The sequence below is a fragment of the Panulirus ornatus genome, chromosome 66, assembly GCF_036320965.1.
Source record: "Panulirus ornatus isolate Po-2019 chromosome 66, ASM3632096v1, whole genome shotgun sequence".
In the NCBI taxonomy this organism is placed as follows: Eukaryota; Metazoa; Arthropoda; class Malacostraca; order Decapoda; family Palinuridae; genus Panulirus; species Panulirus ornatus.
The window spans coordinates 17,309,804-17,335,249 of record NC_092289.1 but is presented as its reverse complement, the minus strand read 5'-3'; the positions used below and the strand labels follow the sequence as shown (position 1 = coordinate 17,335,249).

At 41.7% G+C, this 25,446-nt stretch overlaps 2 protein-coding genes across 2 annotated transcripts in view; one reads left to right on the top strand and one right to left on the bottom strand.

The window, feature by feature from the left end:
• Positions 1 to 17,692, top strand: part of LOC139746689 (FAD synthase-like) — a 53,906-nt gene extending 36,214 nt beyond the window's left edge. Inside the window, exons 10-12 of the mRNA XM_071658131.1 lie at positions 4,318 to 4,439; positions 6,263 to 6,404; positions 7,013 to 17,692. Coding sequence (XP_071514232.1) covers positions 4,318 to 4,439; positions 6,263 to 6,404; positions 7,013 to 7,160 — 412 coding nt within the window. The 3' untranslated portion in view covers positions 7,161 to 17,692. The remainder of the gene's footprint in view (positions 1 to 4,317; positions 4,440 to 6,262; positions 6,405 to 7,012) is intronic.
• A 346-nt stretch (positions 17,693 to 18,038) lies between these two features.
• LOC139746688 (uncharacterized) overlaps positions 18,039 to 25,446 on the bottom strand; it is a 682,159-nt gene continuing 674,751 nt past the window's right edge. Inside the window, 1 exon segment of the mRNA XM_071658129.1 lies at positions 18,039 to 20,795. Coding sequence (XP_071514230.1) covers positions 20,550 to 20,795 — 246 coding nt within the window. The 3' untranslated portion in view covers positions 18,039 to 20,549.

Sequence of the window (25,446 nt, the reverse complement as noted above, 5' to 3'; positions counted from 1 at the left end):
AGATCTGGGGATTCCCCATATTCTGGCTTAAGATCTGGGGATTCCCCGCTTCCCTCGGTGAAGATTGGGGATTCCCCGTGTTTTGGCGTAAGATCTGGGGATTCCCCGTGTTTTGGCTTAAGATCTGGGGATTCCCCACATTCTGGCTTAAGATCTGGGGATTCCCCGCTTCCCTCGCTGAATATCCGGGGATTCCCCGTGTTTTGGCTTAAGATCTGGGGATTCCCCGTGTTTTGGCTAAGATCTGGGGATTCCCCATATTCTGGCTTAAGATCTGGGGATTCCCCACATTCTGGCTTAAGATCTGGGGATTCCCCACATTCTGGCTAAAGATCTGGGGATTCCCCGCTTCCCTCGCTGAAGATCTGGGGATTCCCCGTGTTTTGGCTTAAGATATGGGGATTCCCCGCTTCCCTCGCTGAAGATCTGGGGATTCCCCGTGTTTTGGCTTAAGATCTGGGGATTCCCACATTCTGGCTTAAGATCTGGGATTCCCCATAATCTGGCTAAGAATCCTGGGGATTCCCCCTTTCTGGCTTAAGATCTGGGGATTCCCCTTATCCTCGCTGAAGATCTGGGGATTCCCCGTGATTTGGCTTAAGAGTCTGGGGATTCCCCACATTCTGGCTAAAGATCTGGGGATTCCCCGCTTCCCTCGCTGAATATCTGGATTCCCCATTATTCTGGCTTAAGATCTGGGGATTCCCCGGCTTCCCCTCGCGAAGATCTGGGGATTCCCACACATCTGGCTAAAGATCTGGGATTCCCCATATTCTGGCTAAGATCTGGGGATTCCCCTTTCTAAGATCTGGGGATTCCCGTGTTGGCTAAGATCTGGGGATCCCCACATCTGGTTAAGACTGGGTTCCCCTTCTGGCTAAGATCTGGGGATTCCCCATTTGGCTAAATCGGGGATTCCCCCATTTGGTAAGATTGGATTCCCCTTCTGCAAGATCTGGGATTCCCGTTTTGGCTTAAGATCTGGGGATTCCCCACATTCTGGCTTAAGATTGGGGATTCCCCCTTCTGGCTAAGATCTGGGGATTCCCCGCTTCTGCTAAGATCTGGGATTCCCCATTCTGGCTAAGATCTGGGGATTCCCACATTCTGGCTAAGATTGGGATTCCCCTTCTGCTTAAGATGGGATTCCCCATTCTGGCTAAGATCTGGGGATTCCCTTCCCTCGCTGAGATCTGGGGATTCCCTTTGCTAAGATCTGGGATTCCCTTTGGCTTAGATCTGGGGATTCCCATTCTGGCTAAGATCTGGGGATTCCCCGCTTCCCTCGCTAAGATCTGGGATTCCCCTTTTGGCTTAAGATCTGGGGATTCCCAATTCTGGCTAAGATCTGGGGATTCCCACATCGGCTTAAGATTGGATTCCCCCTTCTGGTAAAGATCTGGGGATTCCCCGTTTTGCTAAGATCTGGGGTTCCCCATTTTGGCTTAAGATCTGGATTCCCCTTTCCTTAAGATCGGGATTCCCTTTGGCGAAGATTGGGGATTCCCCCTTTGGCTAAGATCTGGGATTCCCCACATTCTGGCTAAGATCTGGGGATTCCCCTTCCCCGCTGAATCTGGGATTCCCCTTTGGCTTAAGATTGGGATTCCCCCATCTGGCTAAGATCTGGGGATTCCCCCTTTGCTAAGATTGGGGATTCCCCGTTTGGCTTAAATCGGGATCCCGTTCCCCGTGAGATCTGGGGATTCCCCTTTGGAAGATTGGGATTCCCCATTCTGCTTAAGATCTGGGGATTCCCCACATCTGGCTAAATCTGGGGATCCCCTTCCCCCGCTAGATCGGGATTCCCCGTTTTCTTAAATCGGGGATTCCCCGTGTTTTGGCTTAAGATCTGGGGATTCCCCGCTTCCCTGGGTGAAGATCCGGATTCCCCACATTCTGGTTTAAGATCTGGGGATTCCCCATATTCTGGCTTAAGATCTGGGGATTCCCCGCTTCCCTCGCTGAATATCCGGGGATTCCCCGTGTTTGGCGTAAGATATGGGAATTCCCCGTGTTTTGGCGTAAGATCTGGGGATTCCCCGTGTTTTGGCTGAAGATCTGGGGATTCCCCACATTCTGGCTGAAGATCTGGGGATTCCCCACTTTTGGCTAAAGATATGGGGGTTCCCCATTCTGGCTGAAGATCTGGGATTCCCGTGTTTTGGCTGAAGATCTGGGGATTCCCCACATTCTGGCTAAGATCTGGGGATTCCCCGCTTCCCTCGCTGAAGATCGGGGATTCCCCGTGTTTTGGCTTAAGATCTGGGGATTCCCCACATTCTGGCTTAAGATCTGGGGATTCCCCGCTTCCCTCGGTGAAGATCCGGGGATTCCCCGTGTTTTGGCGTAAGATATGGGGATTCCCCGTGTTTTGGCGTAAGATCTGGGTATTCCCCATATTCTGGCTAAGATCTGGGGATTCCCCTTTTCTGGCTTAAGATCTGGGGATTTCCCCGTGTTTAATTTGGCTAAAATTGGGGATTCCCCCTTCCTCGCTGAAGATCTGGGGATTCCCCGTGTTTTGGCTTGAAGATCTGGGGATTCCCCACATTCTGGCTTAAGATCTGGGGATTCCCCGCTTCCCTCGCTGAAGATCTGGGATTCCCCGTGTTTTGGCTTAAGATCTGGGGATTCCCCACATTCTGGCTTAAGATCTGGGGATTCCCCGTTTCCCTCGCTGAAGATCCGGGGATTCCCCACATTCTGGCTAAAGATCTGGGGATTCCCCACATTCTGGCTAAGATCTGGGGATTCCCCACATTCTGGCTTAAGATCTGGGGATTCCCCGCTTCCCTCGCTGAAGATCTGGGGATTCCCCGTGTTTTGGCTTAAGATCTGGGGATTCCCCACATTCTGGTTTAAGATCTGGGGATTCCCCATATTCTGGCTTAAGATCTGGGGATTCCCCACATTCTGGTTTAAGATCTGGGGATTCCCCACATTCTGGTTTAAGATCTGGGGATTCCCCACATTCTGGTTTAAGATCTGGGGATTCCCCGTGTTTTGGCGTAAGATCTGGGGATTCCCCGGGTCCTGGTTGAAGATCCGGGGATTCCCCGTGTTTTGGCTTAAGATCTGGGGATTCCCCGCTTCCCTCGCTGAAGATCTGGGGATTCCCCGTGTTTTGGCTTAAGATCTGGGGATTCCCCGCTTCCCTCGCTGAAGATCTGGGGATTCCCCGTGTTTTGGCTTAAGATCTGGGGATTCCCCGTGTTTTGGCTAAAGATCTGGGGATTCCCCGCTTCCCTCGCTGAAGATCTGGGGATTCCCCGTGTTTTGGCTTAAGATCTGGGGATTCCCCGTATCCTGGTTTAAGATTTGGGGATTCCCTGTGTTTTGGTTTAAGATCTGGGGATTCCCCTTGTCCTAGTTTAAGATCTGGGTATTCCCCGTGTTTTAAGAACTGGGGATTCCCCATATCCTGGTTTAAGATCTGGGGATTCCCCATATCCTGGTTTAAGATCTGGGGATTCCCCATATTCTGGCTTAAGATCTGGGGATTCCCCACATTCTGGCTTAAGATCTGGGGATTCCCCATATCCTGGTTTAAGATTTGGGGATTACCTGTGTTTTAGTTTAAGATCTGGGGATTCCCCGGGTCCTGGCTCAAGATATGGGTATTCCCGATATCCTGATTTATGATCTGGGGATTCCTCATGTTCTACCCGAAGATCTGGGGATTCCCCTTATTCTGACTCATGATTTGGGAATTCCCCATCTCATGGCTCAAGATCTGGGAATTCCCCTATCTTGGATCAAAATCTGGGGATTCCCTGGGTTCAAGATCAGGGGATTCCTTGTGTCTTGGCTGAACATCTGGGTATTCCACATACCCTGGCTCAAGATCTTGGAATTCTCTGTACCTGGCCTATGATTTGGGGATTCCCAGTATTCTGGCTCAAGATCTGAGGATTCCCTGCATTTTGGCCCAAGATCTGGGGATTCTCCGTATCCTGGCTCAAGATCTGGGATTCCCCGTATCCTGGCTAAAGATCTGGGATTCCCCGTATCCTGGCTCAAGATCTGGGGAATCCCTAAAACTTATGACTCATTTCTCTACCAAGCAGAGAAAAAGATGTTAAAACAGTTTTTTGAGCAGTATATTTGCATTAGATTAACATTTTCTTATGTGCTTCACTGAAAGCAGTCTTAAATCAACTAATTTTTTATTTTTATTTTTTAAATCTGTATAGTACTCTCTTTTGCTCTTTTGTCTAAATGGGGATAGTTTGAATAATATCTTGTAATTATCATATATTATATTCCACATCTTTTTTGCAAGTGTTCATTGTAGATTTGATGATATTCTTGCAGATATGACTTGGATTGTGAGGTACTGCCTGGTCCAATGAAAAGTGCACTGTTCACATTACTGGCAAAGAGACCTGCAATAAAAGCTGTCATCATGGGTACTCGACGAAGTGACCCTTACTCAGGCATGGTCATAAAGTTGCGCTTGCAGTTTGCTTATCCTTTGGAGGTGTGATAGGGAAGAATGTATGTAGAAGTGCAATGAAAAGAGTAGAGTGATAAATAGAATCTTGATGCCATATATAATTATTTTTTCATACATATTTGCCATTTCTCGTGTTAGCAGGATAGCATTAAGAGCAGAGGATTGAGCTTTACAGGGAACATCCCCACATGGCCCCCTCTGTTCTTCCCTTTGGAAAATCGAAAAATGGCAGGGGAGGATTTCCAGCCCCCCTTTTAGTCACCTTCTATGACATGCAGGGAATACATGAGAGTAGGGGTCAGAGAGTATCATTAAATTTTTGGGAGAATAAAAAGATGTTTTGGAAGGAGGTAAATAAAGTGTGTAAGACAAGAACAAATGGGGGCATCGGTGAAGGAGGGGTAATGGGGAGGTAATAACAATAGGTGAAGTGAGAAGGAGATGGAGTGAGTATTTTGAAGTTTTTTTTGAATGTTTTTGATGATAGAATGGCAGATATAGGGTGTTTTGGTTGAGGTGGTGTGCGAAGTGAGAGAGGTCAGGGAGAATGGCTTAGTAAACAGAGAAGAGGTAGTGAAAGCTTTGCGGAAGATGAAAACTGGCAAGGCGGCGGGTTTGGATGGTATTGCAGTGGAATTTAAAAAGGGGGTGACTGTCTTGTTAACTGGTTGGTAAGGATATTCACTATATGTATGACTCATGGTAAGGTGCCTGAGGATTGGCGGAATGCATGCATAGTGCCATTGTACAAAGGCAAAGGGGATAAAGATGAGTGCTCAAATTACAGAGGTATAAGTTTGTTGAGCATTCCTAGGAAATTATATGGGAAGGTATTGATTGAGAGGGTGAAGGCATGTACAGAGCATCAGATTGGGGAAGATTGGTGTGGTTTCAGTAGTAGAGGATAAGTGGATCAGGTGTTTGCTTTAAATTTATTTGAGAAATACTTTGAAAAACAAATGGATTTGTATGTAGCATTTATGGATCTGGAGAAGGCACATGATAGGATTGATAGTGATGCTTTGTGGAAGGTATTAAGAGTATATGGTGTGGGAGGTAAGTTGCTAGAAGCAGTGAAAAGTTTTTACCAAGGATGTAAGGCATGTGTGCAAGTAGGAAGAGAGGAAAGTGATTGGTTCCCAGTGAATGTCGGTTTGCAGCAGTGGTGCGTGATGTCTCCATTGTTGTTTAATTTGTTTATGGATGAGGTTGTTAGGGAGGTGAATGCAAGAGTTTTGAAGAGAGGGGCAAGTATGCAGTCTCTTGTGGATGAGAGGGCTTGGGAAGTGGGTCAGTTGTTGTTCGCTGATGACACAGCACTGGTGGCTGATTCAGGTGAGAAACTGTAGAAGTTGGTGACTGAGTTTGGTAAAGTGTGTAAAAAAAAGCCGAGAGTAAATGTGACTAAGAGCAAGGTTATTAGGTTCAGTAGGGTTGAGGGACAAGCTAATTGGGAGGTAAGTTTGAATGGAGAAAATCTGGAGGAAGTGAAGTGTTTTAGATATCTGGGAATGGATTCAGCAACAGATGGAACCTTGGAAGCAAAAGTGAGTCACAGGGTGGCAGAGGGGGCAAAGGTTCTGGGAGCATTGAAGAATGTGTGGAAGGCGAGAACATTATCTGGGAGAGCAAAAATGGGTATGTTTAAAGGAATAGTGGTTCCAACAATGTTATATGGTTGCGTGGTTCATTATAACAGATGGCTTTTTGACTAGTTAGTATACTTAGTGCTATAATTGTATAATACTTTTTGATTTCGTTTGTAATACAAATTTGTTGGATTCTAATTACTTTGTATTTCAGGTACCCTTGAGTATTTCTCACATACTGACAAGGATTGGCCACCAATGATGCGCGTTAATGCAATCCTTAACTGGAATTACAGTAATATTTGGGATTTTATTCGAGGACTCTATCTCCCTTATTGCTCACTGTATGACAGAGGGTAAGTCTGTGATGAGAAAATTGTTCGTTATACTACTGCTTAATACATAAACATGCTGCTTTGCTTTATGCTTGACTGTCTCACTTATGTCTCATCCCAAATTGAATACGAAACCAGTTATATATCTAGCAGTATGTTAGCTTTCTTTCGGTTTTCTTTTTCACTTTTGTAGATGTCATTTCAGTTCTTCCTTCTGAGAGCTGGGTGGTATGTATCTCTATGATTACATATACTATTCAGAACAGGCTACTGCATCACTTAATTACTTTGTGGCCACTGACACCTCAAGGTTCAGACATCAAGGTATCTGTTTCTTTTTCATCACTGCTAAACTTTGAAACTCATAAACATGCGGTAGGCAGCCACCAACCAGGGAGGTATATTACCAGTACTAACTGCCTAGGCATCAGGAGAGTTAGTGATGACTGCATAGTGGGCCAGCTTTTCAGTGGTTATCAAGACGTACTCCTCTGATATAGGTAGCTGACATTGTTCACAAAGAGAGTAAGCCCACCAGTATTAGTATAGTACAAGTGATTTGAAGAACATTCATTTTTATCATGTCAATATGTGTAAAATAAAAGATTTGTCTCCCTTTTCTGTTGCAGATACACATCCTTAGGAAGTCAAGACAACACATTACCAAATCCTTTGCTTGAGGCTAAAGATCGAATTGGACAAGTCATGTACCTCCCTGCATACAAATTAAAGCAGCATGAAATGGAACGCAAAGGCCGAATCTTGAGTAAACAGTAAAAGAATCCCAGATGTGAAGCAGTCTATAAATCTGAAGAATTTTTATACGAAATGGATTCGTGAATTCTGAATGACTAAGAAAACATGATATGCACAAGAAAGTCTGAAATTTTTACATATTTTATGCAGTTAGTTGCTGAATTATCTTTGATAAATGATTAATTAGCATTTATTTTTTAAAATAAGTGTATGAATGAATGAATGAAACTTTTATGCAGTTGTAAATGTTCATAAAATACTTTCTGAAATGTGTGCCACTGGTTATATTTTATATTAGTAATTATGTATCTTTCTCCCCTATCCCTGGGGATAGGGGAGAAAGAGTACTTCCCACGCATTCCTCACATGTCGTAGAAGGCGACTAAAGGGGACGGGAGCGGGGGCTAGAAACCCTCCCCTCCTTGTATTTTAACTTTCTAAAAGGGGAAACAGATGAAGGAGTCACGTGGGGAGTGCTCATCCTCCTCGAAGGCTCAGATTGGGGTGTCTAAATGTGTGTGGATGTAACCAAGATGAGAAAAAAGAGAGATAGGTAGTATGTTTGAGGAAAGGAACATGGATGTTTTGGCTCTGAGTGAAACGAAGCTCAAGGGTGAAGGGGAAGAGTGGTTTGGGAATGTCTTGGGAGTAAAGTCAGGGGTTAGTGAGAGGACAAGAGTAAGGGAAGGAGTAGCACTACTCCTGAAACAGGAGTGGTGGGAGTATGTGATAGAGTGTAAGAAAGTAAATTCTAGATTGATATGGGTAAAACTGAAAGTTGATGGAGAGAGATGGGTGATTATTAGAGCATATGCACCTGGGCATGAGAAGAAAGATCATGAGAGGCAAGTGTTTTGGGAGCAGCTGAATGAGTGTGTTCGCGGTTTTGATGCACGAGACCGGGTTATAGTGATGGGTGATTTGAATGCAAAGGTGAGTAATGTGGCAGTTGAGGGAATAATTGGTATACATGGGGTGTTCAGTGTTGTAAATGGAAATGGTGAAGAGCTTGTAGATTTATGTGCTGAAAATGGACTGATGATTGGGAATACCTGGTTTAAAAAGAGAGATATACATAAGTATATGTAAGTAGGAGAGATGGCCAGAGAGCGTTATTGGATTACGTGTTAATTGATAGGCACACAAAAGAGAGACTTTTGGATGTTAATGTGCTGAGAGGTGCAACTGGAGGGATGTCTGATCATTATCTTGTAGAGGTGAAGGTAAAGATTTGTAGAGGTTTTCAGAAAAGAGAAAAGAATGTTGGGGTGAAGAGAGTGGTGAGAGTAAGTGAGCTTGGGAAGGAGACTTGTGTGAGGAAGTACCAGGAGAGACTGAGTACAGAATGGAAAAAGGTGAGAACAAAGGACGTAAGGGGAGTGGAGGAGGAATGGGATGCATTTAGGGAAGCAGTGATGGCTTGCGCAAAAGATGCTTGTAGCATGAGAAGCGTGGGAGGTGGGCAGATTAGAAAGGGTAGAGTGGTGGGATGAAGAAGTAAGATTATTAGTGAAAGAGAAGAGGGAGGCATTTGGACAATTTTTGCAAGGCAATAATGCAAATGACTGGGAGATGTATAAAAGAAAGAGGCAGGAGGTCAAGAGAAAGGTGCAAGAGGTGAAAAAGAGGGCAAATGAGAGTTGGGGTGAGAGAGTATCATTAAATTTTAGGGAGAATAAAAAGATGTTTTGGAAGAAGGTAAATAAAGTGCGAAAGACAAAGGAACAAATGGGAACTGCAGTGAAGGGGGCTAATGGGGAGGAGATAACAAGTAGTGGTGATGTGAGAAGGAGGTGGAGTGAGTATTTTGAAGGTTTGTTGAATGTGCTTGATAATAGAGTGGCAGATATAGGGTGTTTTGGTCGAGGTGGTGTGCAAAAAGAGAGAGTTAGGGAAATGATTTGGTAAACAGAGAAGAGGTACTAAAAGCTTTGCGGAAGATGAAAGCTGGCAAGGCAGCGGGTTTGGATGGTATTGCAGTGGAATTTATAAAAAAAAAGGGGGTGACTGTATTGTTGACTGGTTGGTAAGGTTATTTAATGTATGTATGATTCGTGGAGAGGTGCCTGAGGATTGGCAGAATGCTTGCATAGTGCCATTGTACAAAGGCAAAGGGGATAAGAGTGAGTGCTCAAATTACAGAGGTATAAGTTTGTTGAGTATTCCTGGTAAATTATATGGGAGGGTATTGATTGAGAGGGTGAAGGCATGTACAGAGCATCAGATTGGGGAAGAGCAGTGTGGTTTCAGAAGTGGTAGAGGATGTTTGGATCAGGCGTTTGCTTTGAAGAATGTATGTGAGAAATACTTAGAAAAGCAAATGGATTTGTATGTAGCATTTATGGATCTGGAGAAGGCATATGATAGAGTTGATAGAGATGCTCTGTGGAAGGTATTAAGAATATATGGTGTGGGAGGCAAGTTGTTAGAAGCAGTGAAAAGTGTTTATCGAGGATGTAAGGCATGTGTGTGTGTAGGAAGAGAGGAAAGTGATTGGTTCTCAGTGAATGTAGTTTGCGGCAAGGGTGTGTGATGTCTCCATGGTTGTTTAATTTGTTTATGGATGGGGTTGTTACGGAGGTGAATGCAACAGTTTTGGAAAGAGGGGGCAAGTATGCAGTCTCTTGTGGATGAGAGAGCTTGGGAAGTGAGTCAGTTGTTGTTCGCTGATGATACAGCGCTGGTGGCTGATTAGTGTGAGAAACTGCAGAAGCTGGTGACTGAGTTTGGTAAAGTGTGTGAAAGAAGAAAGTTGAGAGTAAATGTGAATAAGAGCAAGGTTATTAGGTACAGTAGGGTTGAGGGTCAAGTCAATTGGGAGGTAAGTTTGAATGGAGAAAAACTGGAGGAAGTGAAGTGTTTTAGATATCTGGGAGTGGATTTGGCAGCGGATGGAACCACGGAAGCGAAAGTGAATCATAGGGTGGGGGAGGGGGCGAAAATTCTGGGAGCCTTGAAGAATGTGTGGAAGTCGAGAACATTATCTCAGAAAGCAAAAATGGGTATGTTTGAAGAAATAGTGGTTCCAACAATGTTGTATGGTTGTGAGGCGTGGGCTATGGATATAGTTGTGCGCAGGAGGGTGGATGTGCTGGAAATGAGATGTTTGAAGACAATATGTGGTGTGAGGTGGTTTGATCGAGTCAGTAATAATAGGGTAAGAGAGATGTGTGGTAATAAAGAGGGTGTGGTTGAGAGAGCAGAAGAGGGTATTTTGAAATGGTTTGGTCACATGGAGAGAATGAGTGAGGAAAGATTGACCAAGAGGATATATGTGTCAGAGGTGGAGGGAACGAGAAGTGGGAGACCAAATTGGAGGTGGAAAGATGGAGTGAAAAAGATTTTGAGTGATCGGGGCTTGAACATGCAGGAGGGTGAAAGGCGTGCAAGGAATAGAGTGAATTGGAACGATGTGGTATACCGGGGTCGATGTGCTGTCAATGGATTGAACCAGGGCACATGAAGCGTCTGGTGTAAACCATGGAAAGTTTTGTGGGGCCTGGATGTGGAAAGGGAGCTGTGGTTTCGGTGCATTATTACATGACAGCTAGAGACTGAGTGTGAACGAATGGGGCCTATGTTGCCTTTTCCTAGCGCTACCTCGCACACATGAGGGGGAGGGGGTTGTTATTTCATGTGTGGCGAGGTGGCGATGGGAAAGAATAAAGGCAGACAGTATGAATCGTACATGTGTATATATGTATCTTCCGCAAAGCTTTTACTACCTCTTCTCTGGTTTGGATGGTATTGCAGTGGAATTCATTAAAAAAGGGGTGACTGTATTGTTGATTGGTTGATAAGGTTATTTAATGTATGTATGATTCGTGGTGAGGTGCCTGAGGATTGGTGGAATGCTTGCATAGTGCCATTGTACAAAGGGAAAGGGGATAAGAGTGAGTGCTCAAATTACAGAGGTATGTTTGTTGAGTATTCCTGGTAAATTATATGGAAGGGTATTGATGAGAGGGTGAAGGCATGGACAGAGCATCAGATTGGGGAAGAGCAGTGTGGTTTCAGAAGTGGTAGAGGATGTGTGGATCAGGTGTTTGCTTTGAAGAATGTATGTGAGAAATACTTAGAAAAGCAAATGGATTTGTATGTAGCATTCATCCCTGGGGATAGGGGAGAAAGAATACTTCCCACATATTCCCTGCGTGTCGTAGAAGGCGACTAAAAGGGGAGGGAGAGGGTGGCAGGAAATCCTCCCCTCTCGTTTTTTTCAATTTTCCAAAAGAAGGAACAGAGAAGGGGGCCAGGTGAGGATATTCCCTCATAGGCCCAGTCCTCTGTTCTTAATGCTACCTCGCTATCGCGGGAAATGGCGAATAGTACGAAAGAAAGAGAAAATTTATGGATCTGGAGAAGGCATATGATAGAGTTGATAGAGATGCTCTGTGGAAGGTATTAAGAATATATGGTGTGGGAGGCAAGTTGTTAGAAGCAGTGAAAAGTTTTTATCGAGGATGTAAGGCATGTGTACGTGTAGGAAGAGAGGAAAGTGATAGGTTCTCAGTGAATGTAGGTTTGTGTCAGGGGTGTGTGGTCTCCATGGTTGTTTATTTGCTCAGGGATGGGGTTGTTAGGGAGGTGAATGCAAGAGTTTTGGAAAGAGGGGCAAGTATGCAGTCTCTTGTGGATGAGAGAGCTTGGGAAGTGAGTCAGTTGTTGTTCGCTGATGATACAGCGCTGGTGGCTGATTAGCATGAAAAACTGCAGAAGCTGGTGACTGAGTTTGGTAAAGTGTGTGAAAGAAGAAAGTTGAGAGTAAATGTGAATAAGAGCAAGGTTATTAGGTACAGTAGGGTTGAGGGTCAAGTCAATTGGGAGGTAAGTTTGAATGGAGAAAAACTGGAGGAAGTGAAGTGTTTTAGATATCTGGGAGTGGATTTGGCAGCGGATGGAACCATGTAAGCGGAAGTGAATCATAGGGTCGGGGAGGGGGCGAAAATTCTGGGAGCCTTGAAGAATGTGTGGAAGTCAAGAACATTATCTCGGAAAGCAAAAATGGGTATGTTTGATGAAATAGTGGTTCCAACAATGTTGTATGGTTGCAAGGCATGGGCTTTGGATATAGTTGTGCGCAGGAGGGTGGATGTGCTGGAAATGAGATGTTTGAGGACAATATGTAGTGTGAGGTGGTTTGATCGAGTCAGTAATAATAGGGTAAGAAAGATGTGTGGTAATAGAGTGTGGTTGAGAGAGCAGAAGAGGGTGTTTTGAAATGGTTTGGTCACATGGAGAGAATGAGTGAGGAAAGATTGACCAAGAGGATATATGTTTTAGAGGTGGAGGGAATGAGGAGAAGTAGGAGACCAAATTGGAGGTGGAAAGATGGAGTGAAAAAGATTTTGAGTGATCGGGGCTTGAACATGCAGGAGGATGAAAGGCATGCAAAGAATAGAGTGAATTGGAACGATGTGGTATACCGGGGTCGACGTGCTGTCAATAGATTGAACCAGGGCATGTGAAGCGTCTGGGGTAAAATATGGAAAGTTCTGTGGGGCCTGGATGTGGAAAGGGAGCTGTGTTTTCGGTGCATTATTACATGACAGCTAGAGACTGAGTGTGAACGAATGGGGCCTATGTTGTCTTTTCCTAGCGCTACCTCGCACACATGAGGGGAGAGGGGGTTGTTATTTCATGTGTGGTGAGGTGGCGATAGGAATGAATAAAGGCAGACAGTATGAATCATGTACATGTGTATATATGTATCTTCCGCAAAGCTTTTACTACCTCTTCTCTGGTTTGGATGGTACTGCAGTGGAATTTATTAAAAAAGGGGTGACTGTATTGTTGATAAGGTTATTTAATGTATGTATGATTCGTGGCGAGGTGCCTGAGGATTGGCGGAATGCTTGCATAGTGCCATTGTACAAAGGGAAAGGGGATAAGAGTGAGTGCTCAAATTACAGAGGCATAAGTTTGTTGAGTATTCCTGGCTAAATTATATGGGAGGGTATTGATTGAGAGAGTGAAGGCATGTACAGAGCATCAGATTGGGGAAAGCAGTGTGGTTTCAGAAGTGGTAGAGGATGTGTGGATCAGGTGTTTGCTTTGAAGAATGTATGTGAGAAATACTTAGAAAAGCAAATGGATATTTATGTAGCACTTATGGATCTGGAGAAGGCATATGATAGAGTTGATAGAGATGCTCTGTGGAAGGTATTAAGAATATATGGTGTGGGAGGCAAGTTGTTAGAAGCAGTGAAAAGTTTTTATCGAGGATGTAAGGCATGTGTGCGTGTAGGAAGAGAGGAAAGTGATTGGTTCTCAGTGAATGTATTTTTGCGGCAGGGGTGTGTGATGTCTCCATGGTTGTTTAATTTGTTTATGGATGGGGTTGTTAGGGAGGTGAATGCAAGAGTTTTGGAAAGAGGGGCAAGTATGCAGTCTGTTGTGGATGAGAGAGCTTGGAAGTGAGTCAATTGTTGTTCGCTGATGATACAGCGCTGGTGGCTGATTAGCGTGAGAAACTGCAGAAGCTGGTGACTGAGTTTGGTAAAGTGTGTGAAAGAAGAAAGTTGAGAGTAAATGTGAATAAGAGCAAGGTTATTAGGTACAGTAGGGTTGAGGGTCAAGTCAATTGGGATGTAAGTTTGAATGGAGAAAAACTGGAGGAAGTGAAGTGTTTTAGATATCTGGGAGTGGATTTGGCAGTGGATGGAACCATGGAAGCGGAAGTGAATCATAGGGTTGGGGAGGAGGCGAAAATTCTGGGAGCCTTGAAGAATGTGTGGAAGTCGAGAACATTATCACGGAAAGCAAAAATGGGTATGTTTGAAGAAATAGTGGTTCCAACAATGTTGTATGATTGCGAGGCATGGGCTATGGATATAGTTGTGCGCAGGAGGGTGGATGTGCTGGAAATGAGATGTTTGAGGACAATATGTGGTGTGAGGTGGTTTGATCGAGTCAGTAATAATAGGATAAGAGAAATGTGTGGTAATAAAGAGAGTGTGGTTGAGAGAGCAGAAGAGGGTGTTTTGAAATGGTTTGGTCATATGGAGAGAATGAGTGAGGAAAGATTGACCAAGAGGATATATGTTTTAGAGGTGGAGGGAACGAGGAGAAGTGGGAGACCAAATTGGAGGTGGAAAGATGGAGTGAAAAAGATTTTGAGTGATCGGGGCCTGAACATGCAGGAGGGTGAAAGGCGTGCAAGAAATAGAGTGGTATACCGGGGTCGACGTGCTGTCAATGGATTGAACCAGGGCATGTGAAGCGTCTGGGGTAAACGATGGAAAGTTACCGAGGTATAAGTTTGTTGAGTATTCCTGTTAAATTATATGGGAGGGTATTGATTGAGAGGGTGAAGGCATGTACAGAGCATCAGATTGGGGAAGAGCAGTGTGGTTTCAGAAGTGGTAGAGGATGTGTGGATCAGGTGTTTGCTTTGAAGAATGTATGTGAGAAATACTTAGAAAAGCAAATGGATTTGTATGTAGCATTTATGGATCTGGAGAAGGCATAAGATAGAATTGATAGAGATGCTCTGTGGAAGGTATTAAGAATATATGATGTGGGAGGCAAGTTGTTAGAAGCAGTGAAAAGTTTTTATTGAGGATGTAAGGCATGTGTACGTGTAGGAAGAGAGGAAAGTGATTGGTTCTCAGTGAATGTAGGTTTGCGGCAGGGGTGTGTGATGTCTCCATGGTTGTTTAATTTGTTTATGGATGGGGTTGTTAGGGAGGTGAATGCAAGAGTTTTGGAAAGAGGGGCAAGTATGCAGTCTGTTATGGATGAGAGAGCTTGAGAAGTGAGTCAGTTGTTGTTTGCTGATGATACAGCGCTGGTGGCTGATTAGCATGAGAAACTGCAGAAGCTGGTGACTGAGTTTGGTAAAGTGTGTGAAAGAAGAAAGTTGAGAGTAAATGTGAATAAGAGCAAGGTTATTAGGCACAGTAGGGATGAGGGTCAAGTCAATTGGGAGGTAAGTTTGAATGGAGAAAAACTGGAGGAAGTGAAGTGTTTTAGATATCTGGGAGTGGATTTGGCAGTGAATGGAACCATGGAAGCAGAAGTGAATCATAGGGTGGGGGAGGGGGCAAAAATTCTGGGAGCCTTGAAGAATGTGTGAAAGTCGAGAATATTATCTCGTAAAGCAAAAATGGGTATGTTTGAAGGAATAGTGGTTCCAACAATGTTGTATGGTTGCGAGGCGTGGGCTATGGATAGAGTTGTGCGCCGGAGGGTGGATGTGTTGGAAATGAGATGTTTGAGGACAATATGTGGTGTGAGGTGGTTTGATTAAGTAATAATAGAGTAAGAGAGATGTGTGCTAATAAAAAGAGTGTGGTTGAGAGAGCAGAGAGATTGTTTTGAAATGGTTTGGTCATATGGAGAGAATGAGCGAGGAAAGATTGACAAAGAGGATATATGTGTCAGAAGTGGAGGGAACGAGAGAAGTGGGAGACCAAATTGGAGGTGGAAAGATGGAGTGAAAAAGATTTTGAGTGATCAGGGCCTGAACATGCAGGAGGGTGAAAGGCGTGCAAGGAATAGAGTGGTATACCGGGGTCGACGTGCTGTCAATGGATTGAACCAGGGCATGTGAAGCGTCTGGTGTAAACCATGGAAAGTTCTGTGGGGCCTGGATTTGGAAAGGGAGCTGTGGTTTCGGTGCATTATTACATGACAGCTAGAGACTGAGTGTGAACGAATGGAGCCTTTGTTGTCTTTCCCTAGCGCTACCTCGCACACATGAGGGGGGAGGGGGTTGTTATTTCATGTGTGGCGAGGTGGTGATGGGAATGAATAAAGGCAGACAGCATGAATTGTTTTTTTTTTTTTTGCTTTGTCGCTGTCTCCTGCGTTTGCGAGGTAGCGCAAGGAAACAGACGAAAGAAATGGCCCAACCCACCCCCATACACATGTATATACATACGTCCACATACGTGTGTGGATATATATGTATATGTTGAGATGTATAGGTATTTATATTTGCGTGTGTGGACATGTATGTATATACATGTGTATGTGGGTGGGTTGGTCAATTCTTTCGTCTGTTTCCTTGCGCTACCTCGCTAACGTGGGAGACAGCGACAAAGCAAAATAAGTAAAATATAATAAGTATCTTTAGTTACCATATTAAAGAGTATTTTGGGGAATGTAATACAAATTACTTGAATTTGTCTCAAATATAAACACAGATCCATTCTAAGAGTACCACCTGTTATTTTAGTGGAGGCAGGAGATCAGCTGTAATGAGATTTTATTCATAATCTTTTAATGGTACAAATCTTTGAAAATATAAGTAGTTGTAGGGCAGCCCATGGGATTAGGTTTGGGTACCCCTGTTTATCAGTTAATTCCCATAACAAGTGCATGCTTATATGCCTTTGATTGTAAATAGACAGGAAAGATTTTTGTACAATTTTTCTATAAATAACTTTTACTTAAACTGAGACACCCTTGGCACTGTTTAGCAACAGGTAACTTCTTATGAAAATGTTGAGATGTTATCCCCTGCCTGTTGGCTGAACCATGATGGTAGCATCTTTCATGGGATCAGTGCTGGCAGTGTTCTGTGAAAAATGACATAAAACTTGTACAGGATTGAGATCCTTTAGGGAGTTTTTCATAAGATTCATTCAAATATCTTCACGGACATCATGTACCACTTACTTTCATCACCCAGCCTTTATGTAATCTTTCAATGTATTTCTTTGTGTTGTAGAATGTAGATTATATTTTGTGGGCTAAGATATTACACTGTATGGTGGTATCATTAGGAGTACAGTCTCATCAAAGAACTTCTCACTCCAAAGGAGTCTACAGTTCCTTGCTACTGGGAGTAGCACACCTTTAGGGTGGGGGTAACACCAGAACTCCCAGAAATTAGTCCTGCAGTATTTATAAATAAAATCTGTGTATGTGTTTATCTCTGACACCTGTTACCAACTGGAACTCCCTCAACCCATTACCAAAAGAAGGGTGAGAGAGTGCATGCCGTTAAAAATCAACAGATATAGTTTACTCCATGTTGCTGTACGCTCTATACAGGGCACCGGGGCATGAAATTCTATTAATATATTATTTTATCTTGATAATAAATTAAGATTATTGTAATAGCACGCGAGTGCTTTACAAGAAAACATATATAGCAATTACACAGTAAACATGCTTTATTGTGAAAAAATAGTGTATCAGGTGGGTATAGCATCGCAAAAAGATACTACATGTACCTACAAAATTTAGTTTCATTATTATTAATGAAATACTGAGCGTAGTATATGTATGAAAGTTGAAAATAAAACACATTACTATGAAGTGATAAGCGAAAAATTATTGATCAATGTCAAGTGACAGTTTATGGCTATGCTCAGTATGGGGCATGGGAGCTAGAGGCATCATATCTGAAAACATTCCGATGGCATTACTTTGAAGATTAGTGGTCATAATCTTTTTTTCTGTAAAAGTAAACTACATAATTTTCACATATACATATTTTTGCTGTTATAACAATATCAGACCATCAAATATATAGTTTTGCGGTATGAGATGACAGTTGTCAATTTTTAACGACATACACCTGAATAAAGAATTTAATTGAACTGGATTGCTTTTTATCCTTTACCCTTCAGGTAATTATTCTAAATACAACAATTTAAATATCTTAAGATCTTTTCACCCAAAATAGTTTTTGTTTCTTGAGACAGTATTCTTACATTAATAGTCCTACAGCATTCAGCCAATTATAGCCTCAATCCATCAGTTTTGACTGCTCTCCACAATTTCTGGAATAAAGCTCATAGAGATCACTTGTGGAACAGTAAGCATGCATTCAAAGATTCTAAACTTAATTACATTCAAATGTAAACCTTTAAACTTTTCTAAACTGCACTTCTTTGGGGCATAAAGCACATGCTCAGCACAGTGCTGACGAGATAATATAAATGGTAGTGGAAAGACATGTGTATTTAGCATAAATTACATGAATATTTCTATGTACAGTTCAGATGTGATTTAAAATGAAAACCTAGGATATTAATTACAAGATATATGCCAAATTATATATATGGGTGAAAATAATGCATAACAAATGGAGTTAGCAACTTATAGAGGTTGAGCATCTGTTCTCAGTAATCATGACCTGGAATTGACATGATCCCTAAACAGGTCCTTGAGGGATACATCTACTGACTATATATATACTCCTACGAGTCCATGGGGAAAATGAAACACTATAAGTGTTTCATTTTCCCAGTGGACTCATAGGAAATATACTCGATCATGTGCAAAATTGTGATCCTTTCCAAAAAAAATATATATTTCTTTTCTTTCAAACTATTTGCCATTTCCCGCGTTAGCGAGGTAGCGTTAAGAACAGAGAACTGGGCCTTTGAGGTAATATCCTCACCTGGCCCCCATCTCTGTTCCTTCTTTTGGAACAGAGAAGGGGGCCAGGTGAGGGTATTCCCTCTAAGGCCCAGTCCTCTGTTCTTAACGCTACCTCGCTAACGTGGGAAATGGCGAATAGTATGAAAAAAAAAAAAAATATATATATATATATATATATATATATATATATATATATTGGAAAGGATCACAATTTTGTGCGTGATCAAGTACATTCCTATGAGTTCACAGGGAAAATGAAACACTTGCCGTGTTTCATTTTCCCCTTGGACTCGTAGGAATATGTACATATATATATATATATATATATATACACACCATAAAAAGTAGTTCTAAGGATGATTTGGACCCCTAAGTGTTTACTTTTTGTTAGGTAATTAAGTACTCCCTCTAATGGTTTAGCAAAACCCCATCACCCAGACTGCCAGTGGATCTTTGGCTTGGACAGTCGTATGAGAATCAATGTTACAGTAAAATTATCAAAAATCAAGAAAAACTATACAAAAGTAATTTTCTTAAATTAAAAATATTAAAGGACTGTTATACAAAGTGCAGAATGCTTTAAATAATTATTTGCATATGAAGCTAAGACCTCCAATTGAACCCTATGGTAAAAATTCAATGATGTTATACAACAAACATCTTTACTTGGTTTTATATAGGATCAAAGATATCACAAAACCAAGCAGAGTTGCACACATGAGAATCACTAACCTAACATTACAAGTTTCTATAAGCTTTGTAGTGCCAGGGGAACCATTAGCATGCTGGCACTAAAAGGGGGGAAATGATCTGTACATGTCATAAAGTAAGTAGCAAAATTACAAAAGAGGCTCTTCGTATTTACAGGACCATAGTATAACCAATTGCAATAGCAATATGACATTTACGATAGAAAGGCCAGCATAATACAGGATACAAATGCATCAGTTATGTACACTCCTTAACCAAAGAGGCCACAGAAAGCAAGAGATGTGGTACCTCCTATTACAGTGTCAGTAACACGAGAGGAAATCCCACACATTGTTCCTTTAAGTGTGAATCCTAAATCAATCACAGCACTTACAGCTTAAACATAGCTGTTTTTAAGATGATTACATCTGGACAAAGCCATTTATACTTTCTTTTTTGCAAGTTTAGAATTCAAACTTGTGACCTCTTATTTGTCATTAACCAGGATTGGGACTAGACTCACGTTGGTTTGACTTACCAGAGAGTGGTCACATGTTGTACCCACAATGGAGAACCAAGATAATTGCAAGGCACAGGCATCACCTCAAGCAACACTTTAGGTGGGCAAATTGGCCCTCTTCAGGACTGTGTTACTCTTTCTGCAGGACTACTGTCAAACAATAATGTCCTTAGTAAGGCTGGCATGGTTAAATCAGGCCACTACTGGAGGTGACTGTTGCCTGGAGGTACCTGAAGGGAGGTGCCAAAGTAGATGAAAAAAAAAAAAAAATCATGACACCTAGTCACAATATGCAGATGACACTTAATATTTGGCAGACAAATGCATGCTAGCATATGGAAAGGCACATAGAACAGTTGCCACAGGTGAAAGGAGAGGGGGAAGGGGGACGGATAAGAATCCTCTTTAACCCCCAACTCCACAAACACTGACTCTTATAGCCACACAAGCCTTTTGCGAACTAAATTTTTTTTTCATTCATTTACAATTGAAGGCTGAATGTGGTAAGACTACAAAGGCTGACCAGTATACATTAAGTTCTTGAAATGGAAGAGCAGCACAATTGTGTCAGTGTGAAGAACTCGCCACATCTCATCACGCCATATATACATAAAAAAGTTTAAAGCTCCAGACCATAATGAAACTGTATGAAAGGGCAACAAATTACCAAACTTGATATTATGATATATACAAATTTATGTACACATACTTTCACTGAAGTTCCAGTTATGAAATTTAGTGAAATGCTTGTAACTGTTGCCACTAACATCCATACCTTAATCCACAAATCACTGCCCCTGACACGAGATTCACTATGAAAGCAATACTTTAGAATGCTGTAACACATTTTTCTCAATGAACTAAAACAGATTTGCCTTCTTTTTCAAGTCTGTCTGTTTCCAGTTTTGCAGGCTGTAGAATTCATCACGGTTCATGCCAAGAGCTTGGGTAAACTCCTCCTGACTGAGGTAAACTTCAAGATGGAGAGGGTCAACCCCATCAGGCAATGGCTTGGCAGTTAATTCAGCCAAGGAATACTGGGTACGGGAAAGCTGCATTAGGATGTCTGACACTGAATATTGGCCCCCATGTTCCCACCGTCCTTCCTATTGGAGAGAGAAAAAATTAAGGATATGATTTCACAGTTTTTTTTTTTATTAGTTATTCTAGTAAAAAAAATAAATTCTTAAAGCTTTGAAGATGAAAAACAAAAAATTCAAAATGATCTACTCAAATGATTCTCTAAACCACATGAATAGAGCATCTACAGGTTTTCAATGTTTCAACTAGCAAATTTTTTGTTTTCATACGGTCATCACTTAAATAAATGCCAAGCTGCATCTTTATTTTTCCCCTTAACAAGGCTTGGAAGGCAAGAAAACAATTAGTCTTGCTCCTAACTGGATACTACCCAGGTATCCCTCGAGTGTCATCTGAGACAACGTATAGGCTGGAAACCCTCCCTTTTTATATCACAACTATCTAAAAACAGTTACAAGAGAATGAGCCAAGTGAGGATTGTTTCTCTAAGGCTCAGGCTGAAGTCCAAGAATGTGTTTGTAATCAGGCAGAAGAGAGAGAGAGAGTGAGGGCCAATGTTTGATGAAAGAAACCTGGATGTGCTTTCTGCAAAATAAAGTTGAAGGGTAAGGAGGCAATGTTTTATGGAATGTGTAGGGAGTAATGAGCAGAAGTTGATAGGCAGTCACCGACAACTTCAGTAGTTGTCAAGCTACACCCCTTTGCCCCAGGTGGCTATCTTTCCTTTCTGCCCCATTCACACACAGACTCCTTGTCACACTTGACACTCACCAATGCTTAACTCACACAACTCATTCTTCCTAACTCTAGATTTTACTGCAGTGAGTCCTATGTGCTAGACCTGCCTTTTGGCAAAATGGTAGGAGCAATAGATAGGAGTAGTAGGTAGGAACATTACATATAAGTAGTAGGTTGGAACATTAGGTAGACACTTTAGGTAATAACAGTTGGTGTCAACATTAAGTAGGAACCTCGGAAAACTGCAAAAGAGTTGCCCTATTCCAGTGGCCTGTTAAGGATGATGCACAAAGGCTACATAACAGCACTGGAGACAATTTCATGTGGTCACCCCCTTGAGGGAATTTTCAGAAGGAACAGGCATCAGAGATATAGACAGATGATGGTAAGAAGATGAGAGTAAGAAAGGGTAGTTTTTCTGATGAAGAATGTTACAAGTGCACAGAACTACACTCAATTGATCATGACATGGGTGAGAATGAAATGAAAGTAAACCGAGTATGTTCCAGGTATTGAGAGAAGTGATGAAGATGGAATGTATCTTGGAAAGAGATGATCAAGTGTTCAAGTAGATTTAATGCAAGGGATCATATCTTGATGCTTGGGGAATCTGAATGCCAGGGAAGGTGATGTGGAAAATGAGGGTGTAACTGATGAAGTGCTGGCTCACTATGCAACTATCACTAACCCTCCAGATATCCAGGTGGGTAGCACTGGTAATATACTTCCCTGGTCGTTGGCTGCCTATCAACTACTACCTACCTCTATCTACTATTCCTGAGAATTTGCCAAAAGGCAGGATAGTGCAAAGAACTCAATGCAGGAAAAACCAGAGTTACGAAGAAGGAGCTGTGTGAGTTAAGTATTGCGAAGTGTTATGTATCACAAGAATGCGAGTTGTCCACATGCAGGTGAGGCAGAAAGAAAAGACGGCTACCTGGGTCAGAGAAGTGTATATTAATAACCACTGAAGTGCTGGCTCACTATGCAGGCGTCACTAACCCTTCAGATACCCGTGCAGGTAGCACTGGTAATACACCACCCTGGTCGTTTGCTGCCTACCAACTACTACATACCCTATGCAGCCCTTACTGAATTTCTTATAATCTACTAAAATTAGCAGTTCCTCTCAACTACCTGCTGAAATCACTTGAGCTCATACAACTACTGACAGAGTAATTTCAAGCCATCTATCTTTTACTATTACTCTCTTCTCAATTCAATATTTCAGGTCAACCCAAGGTTAGATGTAACTCATAACAGTACAATCAAAAGTATTCAAATGAGAATGGATAAAAATAAAAATACTCAGGACAAAGTTTTCCATGAAACTGTATAAAAACACATTGCAGCTATCCACTCTGCTCCATTCTACTTGTGAAGTTCCTCTTTATGAACAGTTCTAGTTGATCTTGCTGATTTTCCATGACTGTAGTAAGAGTATCCTTACAGGAGAGCAGTAGTATATCTTCTACTCCCCCATACGGATTCTCTCCCCACAGCCAGGTTTACTTTGCTGATGATGTGGTTGCTTCAAGTATTGTGCTGTCCTATTCATATCAGTGTTTTCAATTAAAAGTATTGACTGACTGTAATCATTATTAGGAACATTACATAAAATACTGAAAGTGATTTTATACACTATGGAATTCTCATCTCAAGTCCAATTAAAAAATTATTACAGTAAAATGAAACATAATACATATCACATCCATATAAAAATGAGGCAATCAGTAATACATCCTGCTATTAAACTGAAGATTATATTACAATAGATTCTTTCTCATCGAACAAGAGTAAATTCCATAATTGGTAAGCTAATGAATGCTAATTTAGGACCTTCACAGAATAATGCATATACATATCATGGTGGGATGGCAATGTAAAGCCAACATAGGTAAGTTTTGGAGTTCCCTGCTTCATAAAGAAATTCTAAATATTTTGAATGCATCATTAACTACATGCTCTGGTGAAGATTTAGATACCGCCAACAACTACTTTGATCTTCAGTAGTTCTAGAGTATGGGTCTGACTTTAACATGGCATATGGTTAGCATTTGATGTTCAGGAGTCCTAGAATTTGGGACTTTTAACAAAGCATACAGTTAGTGATTATAGACTGAGAATACATACACAATTTACCTATAATCTATGACATCACTAATAACCAGCTTCAATCATTGACTTATTGAGCACAGCCAACAAATTGGACACATAAATTATCATAAATATGAAGAACAAGACAGGAAAAAAAGTGCTCAGATAATGTGATGAATATGGCTATTATACCAATTAATCTTTACATCCTGGCCTGGTGAAATCTGTTATTAAACACTTATGTACCATAATACACTACTTAAGTATACAAGAATGGTACAAGAAGTCAATAATTAAAATACCTTCCTTAGTCACACTGTTTTCTAGTCTGGCACGAAGAAAATGCATTCCATATTATCTAAACTTGCTCCCCTCCATGTAAATTGTTAAGGTATTCATGATACATCTGCTGATTATTTTTACTTGTCAAACTGCCACACATTCCAGAGCAGTATGGATGAATGGTAAAACTTGAGAAGGGGAGGTAAAATGACGGATATAAGTGGAACAAATGTTAAGAAAACTGAATAAAGATAAATGCTGAAGGTATAGCAGGCTGGGATATAAGGATTTGTCAAGAGTGGAAATCAAGAAAGCACATTTTAATTAATGAATGTTGTATTATACAGAATATCTTTTTTCAGAATTACATAAAAAAGCAGATACTCATTAGATGGTCCTAAGAGCAATAAGAAAAACTTCTGAAATATGTAAGTGAAAAGAGCTAAGAACACGTTTAAGCACAGTAAAATGGGAAATTCTTATATGATTTAATTCAAAGTACCTGAAAACTAATTCAGACATGGCGAGGCATGTAAATTTGTAATTAGAGCTGGAGGGCTTGGAGACAAGTAGAAAGGCAGGAAGAATACCTCACAGGAAGGTGAGGGAATCACAGAATGAATTTCTAAAGATAAATTGAGTAAATGAGATTAGCAAGTATGCAAAGGAAGAATATGGTTGACAGCTGAGGAGAGTGTGCTGCAATGGTTTGGACACAAGGAAAGATTGAGTGAGGAGAGGTTGACATAAGGAAAGATTGAATAATGAGAGGTTGACAGAGGATATACGTATCAGAAGTGGTGGAGACAGAGAGGTGGTGACTGAACTGGAGATGGAAGGATGGAATGAACAAGATTTTGAGTGCTCAGGTCCTAAACATTCATCCCCCCTATATATATATTTCATTTATTATTTATTTATTTTGCTTTGTTGCTGTCTCCCGTGTTAGCGAGGGAGTGCAAGGAAAAGACAAAAGAATGGCCCAACCCACCCACATATACATGTATGCAATACATGTCCACACACGCAAATATACATACCTACACATCTCAATGTATACATATATATATACACACACAGAACATATACATATATACACATGTACATAATTCATACTGTCTGCCTTTATTCATTCCCATCGCCACCTTGCCACACATGGAATAACAACCCCCTCCCCCCTCATGTGTGCAAGGTAACGCTAGGAAAAGACAACAAAGGCCCCATTCGTTCACACTCAGTCTCTAGCTGTCATGTAAAAATGCATCGAAATCACACCTCCCTTTCCACATCCAGGTCCCACAGAACTTTCCATGGTTTACCCCCAGACGCTTCACATGCCCTGGTTCAATCCACTGACAGCACGTCGAACCCGGTATACCACATTGTTCCAATTCACTCTATTCCTTGCACGCCTTTCACCCTCCTGCATGTTCAGGCCCCGATCACTCAAAATCTTTTTCACTCCATCTTTCCACCTCCAATTTGGTCTCCCACTTCTCCTCATTCCCTCCACCTCCAACACACACACACACATATGTATATATATATATATATATATATATGTATATATATATATATATATATATATATATATATATA